The sequence below is a fragment of the Struthio camelus genome, chromosome 16 (genome assembly GCF_040807025.1).
Source record: "Struthio camelus isolate bStrCam1 chromosome 16, bStrCam1.hap1, whole genome shotgun sequence".
In the NCBI taxonomy this organism is placed as follows: Eukaryota; Metazoa; Chordata; class Aves; order Struthioniformes; family Struthionidae; genus Struthio; species Struthio camelus.
This window is the reverse complement of record NC_090957.1, coordinates 18,294,698-18,304,654: the sequence shown is the minus strand read 5'-3', so window position 1 is coordinate 18,304,654 and position 9,957 is coordinate 18,294,698. Positions and strand designations below refer to the sequence as shown.

Genomic DNA, 9,957 nt, shown 5'->3' with positions numbered 1-9,957 from the left:
AAGTCGCAGGCAGAGATGTCCCCCCCACGTCCCCGCCCCCGCTCGCCCCTCAGCGCTGCCGCCGCCTCCCGCCCCTCGCAACACGCCGCGTGTCACGCACGAGCCGCGATACCCCGCCCGCGGGGCGAGGCGCCCGCCTCAGCCGGCGGGCGCGCACGAGGCCCGCGCGTGCCTGCGTGGGGCGGGGAGGAGGGGGTGCGGCGAGCGCATGCGCAGCGGAGCCGCGAGGCGCGCCGGAGGCCAGCGCATGCGCGGCACGTGGCGCTGCGAGGCGCCGGGGCGCGTGAGCGGCCGTCGCGGCCGTTAAGGAGCGGGCGGCGGCGGGCGGTTCCCGTGAGGCGGCGTGGGGCTGAGGTGAGGGGGGTGGCGTTGGCGGCCTAGCCGTGCCGGGCGGGGTTGTCGGTCGTCAGGGTGCAGAAATAGCCAAAGGGCTGGTGTCCCTGAGCAGCCGTGATCCAGAAGCGGCGCTGGCTTTGTCCTGCTGTCATCCAGTCGCGCTCCTTCAGGGATGTCCCTTGGGCCTCCCTCATCGGGACTTCCTTATCCTCCTGGGGCCGTATCTCCCCCTTGAGCAGGCCCTGTCCCCTGACGAAGTCCCTCCACGATACGTTCAAATCTCCCATGCGGGCCTGCGTTCCCTGGGCGCGACGCCCTCTGTGACTAAAGGACTGAGCCGCCTTCCCCCTCTGTTCTCAGGTTTCCTCAGGAACGCTCGCTGGCAGTTGGGTCAGCTACTGAAGTTTTGAAGCCCAAACCAAATTATTTGAGCTGTGGTATTTCTCGTCTTTGTTAGATCCCACATAATTTCTTAGCAGGAAAGAAGATGGCTCACGCTCTTCCTGTTCCCATTCCGTGTCCAGTCCAGCTTGGAAGTATAAAAAATGACTCTCTGGAAGCTCAACTGCATGAATATGTCAGACAAGGAAACTATGTGAAAGTGAAGAAACTTCTGAAAAAAGGTAAGAGTTTAACTACATGGGAACAGGAAATGTTGTAAATGAGACCTTATATTTTGCTGAAATTCTGTCTTGCTGTTCCTAAAAAAAAAACCTGAAAAACTTCCTATTCAGCTGATTCTAAAAGCAGAATCCTAATAGCATAAAAGCAATGAGTATGAAGTAGTATGTACAGAAAATGGAGCTTTAGAGGGGTCGTTTCTCCCTGAACGTAAGAAGTATGACTATATGAATATCAATTGTAGGTATGCATGTAAATATTCCTAAAATACTGCAATTTAGAGCGCTTAAATAGCAGGCACTATTCCAATTGGTGTGGCTTCTCCGCAACACTACTAACGGATACGCGGTCTAGGGTGTTCTTCTAAAGCTGCCTGACTAGGTAGAGTAATATGAGACTAACCTATGCCACGGGGAGGGGGATAATCGCGGTGGGGTTAACGAGGGGCCGCTCGAGGCAGCACCCGCCGCCCGGCGGAAACGCGCCTCAGCCAGGCGGGGGCGGTGGGGCGGGGCGGGGCCTGGGCTTCCCCGCCCGAGCGGCGGCGCGTGCGATTGGGCGGCGGCGGGAGTTAATGCAAACGAGAGGGCGTGTCCCGTGGGGCGCCCCGCGCCGGCGGCGGCGGGCGGCGGAACGGGCCGGGGGGGGCTCGGGGGGCGGCGGCGGCGCGCGGCGGCGGCGGGGGGCGCGGGCGGGCGGCGGAAGCGGCGGCGGCGGCGGCGGGGAGTGACCGTGATGTGGGGGGCGGTTGCGCGCGGGTGGGGCGGGGTCCGTGCGGGGAGCGGGCCAAGACTATACTTTCAGGGATCATTTCTGTAGTTGGTAACTAGAGGAGTGTGATCGAAAGTGTTTGGTCTCGCAAGCCACGAGGAGGAGCGGCGGTGTTCTCTCCTGAGCGCGAAGCGGGTGGGCGGTGCTGCTGGTGGCAGCGGCCGCGGGCCATTGATGACCGTTCCTGCTGCCCTCGGGCGGCAGGAGGGAGAGAGCACGGGCTGAGTGGTTTGCCTCTTTTTTTTTCGGCTGGTGAAAAATAGAATAACGTGGTGTTTCCACAAGGGGGTTTTACGGGGCTCTTTTTATAGTGCTGTTGAGTGGAGAGAGAGTTCGGTGGGGGCCAGGGAGACCGGACTGTCTTTGCTATTCCCCTTCATGCCACGCTGTCCTTGGAAGGCCCCGCTTTCCCTGGCAATCCAACTCAGGCTGGATTTGGAGGCCGGGGGTATTGCTCGTTGGCATTTGATGGCATTTGGGAGAAACGGCTTGCTCTTATGAGAATGTCATTGAATAGTGTAGGTGAGAAGGACTTCGGGGGTCCCCTGGTCCAGCCCCCCACTCCTTGCAGCGTGTGTTTGCTGGTGATGTTAACCCATCAACTGCGGTGCACCTCACTCGGGCTGGATCTGGAGGTTCAGGGAACAGTGTGAAGGGGGCGGTTTGCGGACTTATTCCTTGAACCGGTACCCCGAGGAGCGTCGCCGGGCGGGCGGCTCTGTGGCGTGGACGGAGCCGCTGGTCGCTGGGGCCAGGCCCCGGTGCGGGCGGCAGCGCGGGCCGAGCAGGTCGCCGCTCCGGGGGCGCGGCGGGGCCTGGGCTTCCCCGCCCGAGCGGCGGCGCGTGCGATTGGGCGGCGGCGGGAGTTAATGCAAACGAGGGGGCGTGTCCCGCGGGGCGTCCCGCGCCGGCGGCGGCGGGCGGCGGAACGGGCCGGGGGGGGGCTCGGGGGGCGGCGGCGGCGCGCGGCGGCGGGGGGGCGCGGGCGGGCGGCGGAGGTGGCGGCGGCGGGGAGTGACCGTGATGTGGGGGGCGGTTGCGCGCGGGTGGGGCGGGGTCCGTGCGGGGAGTGGGCCAAGACTATACTTTCAGGGATCATTTCTGTAGTTGGTAACTAGAGGAGTGTGATCGAAAGTGTTTGGTCTCGCAAGCCACGAGGAGGAGCGGCGGTGTTCTCTCCTGAGCGCGAAGCGGGCGGGCGGTGCTGCTGGTGGCAGCGGCCGCGGGCCATTGATGACCGTTCCTGCTGCCCTCGGGCGGCAGGAGGGAGAGAGCACGGGCTGAGTGGTTTGCCTCTTTTTTTTTCGGCTGGTGAAAAATAGAATAACGTGGTGTTTAGAAAAATGATTGGTTTTTTGCAGGGAGCAATTTTTTAAAGGTCTCAAGTATCATGAGGAAGACTGGTAGGCCCCCCCCAAGCCTTTGAATGATGCTAGAGCCCAGCTGCCTCCTGCCTGGAAAGGATGGTACTTGCTTGCTCTTGAGCCCTTCAGTGGGCTCTGGATAGCAGTGACCAGTACAGGCCTTTCACAGGCAGGAGAGGGGAGCAGCCAGTCTGGTCTGGGTTTTAATGCCCAGGGAAGAGAGAGTTTTTCAGTGAAAAGAAATACTTTGAAAGATTGCTAGTACCCCGGTGTGGGAGTTAGGTGGCAGTATTCTTTCTGAGCTATCTGTCTGTCTGAGAAAATATTACTCGGTGTGTGCTGTTAAGATGAATTGCTGCTATTGAACAGGGTACTAGTCGTCATAGTGTGAGAGAAGCTTGGGAGAAGTTGTGTTCGATGTTGTCCTTTCACGCCATGCCATGCTGCAAAAGGCTGTGTGGTTCATGCTAGATCTGGAGGCGTGGTGAGCTTTCCAGCAGAGTCTGACTGGGGTTAGGGAGAAGCTACTTAATATTGTGCTGTTTATGCTTTGCAATGCTGTGAAAGACTGGGTAAGTCAGGCTGGAAACTGAAGCCCCTGGGTATCCCCTGGAGACAGGGGTTGGGAGAAACTGCTTGATATCATATTCGTGTCGCGGAGCTGGAAGTCCGTAGTACTTGGACTGGATTCGGAGGCATAAAGGATAGTGTTAAGATGGTACTCTCTGGGCTTGTTTTAGTTGGCACAAAAGTGTGTGACGGAAAGTGCTGAGACTTGGTAGCAACAAGAGAGGAGACCTAGGCCTCCTCTTTGGAGTGCCAGGCAAGAAAAGTGCAGCGGTGCCTGGTCCTCCTCCGCTCCTTTGGCGGAGTGAGAAAGAGGGAGCACAGACTGAGTGGGCTGTCTCTTGCATTGAAAAGAGGAACTCTCTTCCTAGCTTCTGTGTGACTTAGCAGAAAGTCTAAACTTTCTGCTATTAGCTGTTTCCAGTTTGTGGTTTTCTAATGCCAGGGTTCCACAGTCTCCTCGGGCTTTTTTTTAACATTATCATTCCGAGCCTTTTTCTGTTCAGTGAGAGGTTTCGTTCATCAGTAGTGGAGAGGGAACCCCCTGAGCCCTCGGTTGGCATGCTATGCTGTCCTAAGCCGAGAGTCCGATTCCGCTCCTGGAGGCGTTGCAGTTATCCAGCCGAGGCGCGGGGCGGCACCACGGCTTCGCGGGCCCTGGTCGCTGGGGCCGGTGCGGGGCGGGGGGACGCGGCGGCCTGAGCGCGGGCCGCGGCCTCACGTGCGGCGGGAGAGCCAATGGGGAGCGGCGGCGCGTGCGATTGGGCGGCGGCGGGAGTTAATGCAAACGAGGGGGCGTGTCCCGCGGGGCGCCCCGCGCCGGCGGCGGCGGGCGGCGGAACGGGCCGGGGGAGGCTCGGGGGGCGGCGGCGGCGCGCGGCGGCGGCGGGGGGGCGCGGGCGGGCGGCGGAGGTGGCGGCGGCGGGGAGTGACCGTGATGTGGGGGGCGGTTGCGCGCGGGTGGGGCGGGGTCCGTGCGGGGAGTGGGGCAAGACTATACTTTCAGGGATCATTTCTGTAGTTGGTAACTAGAGGAGTGTGATCGAAAGTGTTTGGTCTCGCAAGCCACGAGGAGGAGCGGCGGTGTTCTCTCCTGAGCGCGAAGCGGGCGGGCGGTGCTGCTGGTGGCAGCGGCCGCGGGCCATTGATGACCGTTCCTGCTGCCCTCGGGCGGCAGGAGGGAGAGAGCACGGGCTGAGTGGTTTGCCTCTTTTTTTTTTCGGCTGGTGAAAAACAGATTGAGTGTTGGGATGCTGGGCCTGAGGTTTGTGTCCCTGGAGGTTTCCTTTCTATCTTTGTGTTTGGGCCATGCCGAAGGTTTTTGCTGAAAAATGAATGAGTTTCCTTAATTTTCAATATGACTGGGAAAGATACCCAAATACTTTCCAAACTCTTAATTAATGTTTTAGCAGAAATTACTTTTTGTTCATGTGATGCTGTGGTGTAACTCACACCCATCCTAGTTAATGCTTTGCTTCTGACGTTTGTATATCTTTTATTTGAAAACATTGTTGGTTAGTTGTAACTTTCTATTCATACCATACACAAGGAAGCTTATTTGCTTTTTTGTATTTCTTTCTGTAAATATTTTTATTTTTGTATTTCCAGTCTTTCGAAAGGAATATGGTAATCAGGTTCAGAGTTAATGAGCCACTGCCCGTTTTTCGCTAGGAAAAACAGAAAACCAAACATTTTCCTAATCTTTTATTTTCTTGTAGGTATCTTTGTTGATGCTGTAAATTCCTTGGGCCAAACTTCTCTCTTCACTGCTGCTTTGCTAGGTCTTGGTAAAATAGTGGATGTGCTGTTGGATTTCGGCTCAGACCCTAATCAGTTAAGTAAAAAATGTACATTTCCATTCTTAAATTGAAACTGATATTACCTTTAATGTTTTCAGTCAACGTAATGCACGATTTTTGCTGCATTTAAATGAAGAAGTGCTTAAGATGAACGTTACTATTTTAGCGCAAGATCCTCAGAGGTAAGGAGGTGCTTAAGTTTCCTTACCTCCGGGTATATGTTGTTGCTTGGGAGCACATAAACATTCTAGGTGTGTTACTTTTTTCCCCAGAGGCACAGCTAGTTGAGTGTGGTAGGGGTAGGTTGAAACATTTCTCCTTTAATGTTCCTCAGTCGCTGTTATGATGGAAGCACCCCAGTCCATGCAGCTGCGTTCTCGGGAAATCAGTGGATTCTTAGCAAGTTACTGGATGGAGGAGGTGATCTGAGAGTACATGATAAAGATGGAAAAAATCCGCAGTACTGGGCAATGTCAGCTGGAAAAGAAAGTAGTGCTCAGGTATATAGATGTGTGTGTTGAGTATGTGCTAGGTATGTGTTCACACCTTTATCTTGAAGTGAAGAAACCTCAGCATTTCAAGGAGAAATTACTGAAGTTTTGTGTTAGAAAAATTATTTAAATTTTTTTTTTTGGCCGTAATGGCGGTATTCTGGAGTCCTGTTGATTCAGATTATTTAACTAAGGTTTTACGGAGGTGCAGGGGCCTGTCTGTGTCTATAACCTTTTTGGTCTATTATGTGTAAGTGTACTATGAGGAGAATAACAGGCCCTTGTTTTCAGTCCCTGATCTAATTTGTTTGCGTGCATGTGTAATTTGGGAATAAACCCATTAGAGGTTTTAAAGCTTTTCATGAGTTCTGCATGCCTCAGTCTGTGAGTGATCACTCTCAAAAAAATATAAATGCCATTTTTGTTAGCGTGGTAGCAAGCTATAAGAAGAGAACTTATTTATTTAGAACTACAACATTGATTTAAAACTGATGTTGTAATATTCCTCTTTTCTTTTGTTATAATATTCTTCTAAAATGTTACAGTTTTCAGTGGGTGAATTGTCTTGGGAGTGTTAATCATTTAGTGTTTGAAGTGGGCTTTCTTACCTTTCCATGCAATTGACTTTCTTCAAGTTTTCCTGTGTGTCTATTTGCTGGAGTTACTATTTAAATATTGTAAGTAATAAGTTACTTTTTTCCTTAGTCACGGTTTAGTTATTTAAAATAGAATAACTTACAGTTCTGAAGTAGTGTTTTCCCCCTCACCCCCTTTAGATGTTAGAATTTATACAGCGTTGTACAGCACACATGCAGGCCGCCATTCACAATTTTCCCTCTGATCTACTCAGGAAGGTTGACTCATCGAAAGCACTGGTCTGTAATCCATCTAGGTTTGGTGGCCTCGTTCAAGGGTAAGAATTTATTTTTCAAGTGCTGAGGAACTAAGCTACAAGGCATTTAAATTTCGTATTCTAGTATCTTAAAATTAACATGTTTTTGTCTCTTTTTTTACAATATCCAATTTAAAACCTGACTGATTGTTTAAACATATATTTGGAATATCTTTTTTTTTATTTTTGTTATGGGAGTTCCAAAGGGGAACTTGATAGCTGCAAATATTACTTACCCTTGCAATAGGTAATATGAAATATTCTATTTTAGTAGTGTTAGAATAGCTGTAACGTGAAGTAGTTTCAGCTTCTTGATTTTTTTGAAAGGCGTTGCGAAACTTTTGGAGGGATATTTGTAGCCATTTCATGCCCTTTTAGGCCAGATGTGCGTTAAGAAAATAATATACTTGTGAACGAAGTGGTTTGGCAGCCTAGAGATACACACACACACACACACACACACATATGTATTTCTGGCTATCTTGCTTGGAACAAACGGATCCTAACAGTGCATTTAGAATGCTAATAGCTTGCACAATAAACTTGGAATAGCTTGGAATTTCAGCATCTAATTGTACTGGTGAGAATGCCTTTCAGTTTTAGTGTGGGACCAAATAAGCACAGTGGTTAAAATACCTGGCTATTGCAGTATTTATGATTTTGTCTTTCTTCACTCAAACCTTGGCCTATGTCATTATTCTTACTGCTTGTATGTTTTTGATACTTAGAAATGTTGAGAGTCCTCTCAGTAGATTTCTAAAAGGTGGAGCTAATTCAGCCAGGAACATTTACAGCTTTGGTTTTGGGAAGGTAAGATACTATGGATAATGTTTTTCAAATGATATTAGTACAGTTTTCATTTTCTTCATAGCAATTACCCTGTCTGTGTTGTTTTTAATTATTAGTATGCTTTTATCCCTACTGAAATGAGGGGGGGGGAGGGGAAACTGTGGAGAGCCCAAATATTCAGGGGTCATTAGTCATTAGTAAGTCCTATCAGGCGAAGCTGTTTTGGAACAATCAATAAAGACTCACTTGTGAAATTTCACATGTGTTATTAGTGGCTGTTTGAGCTGTTCTTATTTCAACTTAAATAGAAAGTTAAGCTTTTGACATGGATATCTTAACATTGCCAAAATAGCAAAGTTAAATCTTTCCATTGCAGTGATGTTGTTAAAGTTTTCAGTGAGTTTGTGGTGGATGTGATCTTGGGAATGTTGCATATTCCTTTTGGTTATGCCCTGGTTTTGTTTCAGTTTTATCTTACAGGCAGCAGACATCTCGGGTACTTGGCATCTCTCCCTATTATTGGGGAAAAAGAAGTGGTTCAGGCAGATGATGAACCAACATTCTCTTACCTCGTTGGACCGTACATGATTATGACAAAGTGAGTAGGACTCAAAGGGATTTTTAGCATCTCTCCACCTCAAGCCTCTGGGTATGTATGGCTGTGGCCCACCTGCTCAAAACTACGGTGAGATGAGTGTTGCAAGGCCTGAGCCTTTTTTTTTCTCTCTTTCTTTCTTTTAATCTTTTGTATTCTGTAGCAAGTATTTCTGCCTTAGAGGCATACAGAGAATCAGCAAATTGGTGATTTAATCCTCCCAAAGATCTGACTTGCATCACAGTGGGCTGAGAGGGGTTTTGCAGCGTCATTATTCTTTGCCTTGGGTCATGAGAAGGTAGTATCTTTGGACAGTAGACCTGTCCTGCTACGCCTAGTCTTTAACAGGATGAGAACTTACTGTTAATTTGAAAGACTCTTTGCCTGTTGCCTGGGTCATCAAAATAATGGCATTGTTACTGATGGTAGGAGACAGCATCAGAGCTGTTGGAATTACAAAATTATTTGTAAGTAATCCTGTAACTGGAAAAAAAAAAAGTGCAAAATATCTTGTAGAAACTCCTCTTCTCCTTATAGCTTAATGTGGGGAGGCAGCAGAGTTACAGTGAAGGAACTCAGCTTTGAGCCCCATCAGAACTGTAGTAAACTGCGCTTAGCTGATCTTCTCATTGCAGAGCAGGAATATAGCAGGTAAGAAAGAATTTGTAGTGGCCAAAAGTTCTCCTGGGGTTTGGGTCTCTCCAGAGATGTGAGGAAGTGTGAATGAATAACCTCAGGAACAAAAAAGCACCTGCCGCGTGCTTTTTTTTCCAAATGAGAAATAAATGTTATTTTCCACCTCTCTGTCTCTTCCCACCTCCTTTCCCGCCTGGAATGGCTAGTAGGGGAGGAGATGAGATTCTCTTCTCCTATGTCTGTGTGAATACTGCATTGCATGTTCCTGGATGGCAAACACGAAGAATCTATAAATCCTAGATTCTCCTAGTAGCAGCAATTAACATTCTTTCCTGAATGCCTTCTCATCAGTGGTTCTTTTATAATTTTCTGTGTTTTAATGATAAGTTGAAAACATTCATGTTGTCTTGATAAAAAAGACCTAGAAGGCCGGGACACTCTTTCCTTTAATCTCAGATTTACCTTACGCTTTTTTCCTCTCCCTTTGCAGTAAACTTCGTCATCCTCATTTGCTGCAGTTGATGTCTGTCTGTCTGTCTAGTGACTTGGAGAAAACCCGTTTAGTATATGAGAGGGTAAACTTTGGTTCTCTGTACAGCATTCTACATGAAAGGGTAATTGGAATATTTGTTTTTAAATAAAAAGAAGTTTGGTAACTAGATCTACAGTCTTTACTCAAAGAACAAAAAGACAAAATCATCTTTCTGTGTCTGTATTCAGGCTTCTGTATCATTGAACAGTATTGGATACTCTGTGCAGGCTTGTAAGTATTTGCCCATGGCAAACCTTAATCCTGTTAGGGGCTTTTCTTTCTTCTGGAGAGATGTAATTAACTGTTGCGGGTAGTTCTTAGTCCCAGCTGGCTGCAGGATATATAGGAGAGCCCCTTTTGGTTCTAGATACAGAAGAAGGACATACGCTGTATCTTATTTCACGTTGCTCTTTTTGTTAACAAAGTCAAGTGGAAGGAGCAGCTGAGTTCTTAATCCTGCACAGTTTGTGAATTGTTTGAGTACCTGTTTGGCTTTTTTCTACTACATCTGTTCTAATTCATAGGAGTTCACTGATGTCTTCGATTAATGTGCAATTACATTGA

The 9,957-nt window shown here is 49.2% G+C and overlaps 1 protein-coding gene and 3 non-coding genes across 4 annotated transcripts in view; all 4 read left to right on the top strand.

Moving 5' to 3' along the window:
- The first annotated feature begins 294 nt into the window (after positions 1–294).
- Positions 295–9,957, top strand: part of TEX14 (testis expressed 14, intercellular bridge forming factor) — a 35,164-nt gene continuing 25,501 nt past the window's right edge. Inside the window, exons 1-9 of the mRNA XM_068910057.1 lie at positions 295–354; positions 816–959; positions 5,378–5,492; positions 5,793–5,958; positions 6,726–6,862; positions 7,570–7,651; positions 8,098–8,228; positions 8,763–8,876; positions 9,352–9,475. Of these exons, the coding sequence (XP_068766158.1) occupies positions 824–959; positions 5,378–5,492; positions 5,793–5,958; positions 6,726–6,862; positions 7,570–7,651; positions 8,098–8,228; positions 8,763–8,876; positions 9,352–9,475 (1,005 nt within the window). The 5' untranslated portion in view covers positions 295–354; positions 816–823. The remainder of the gene's footprint in view (positions 355–815; positions 960–5,377; positions 5,493–5,792; positions 5,959–6,725; positions 6,863–7,569; positions 7,652–8,097; positions 8,229–8,762; positions 8,877–9,351; positions 9,476–9,957) is intronic.
- Positions 1,746–1,958, top strand: LOC138061351 (small nucleolar RNA U3). The gene has a single exon (XR_011134988.1). It is a non-coding gene; the product is annotated as a small nucleolar RNA U3 (small nucleolar RNA).
- On the top strand, positions 2,805–3,017 carry LOC138061350 (small nucleolar RNA U3). Its single transcript, XR_011134987.1, has one exon. It is a non-coding gene; the product is annotated as a small nucleolar RNA U3 (small nucleolar RNA).
- On the top strand, positions 4,650–4,862 carry LOC138061341 (small nucleolar RNA U3). The gene has a single exon (XR_011134976.1). It is a non-coding gene; the product is annotated as a small nucleolar RNA U3 (small nucleolar RNA).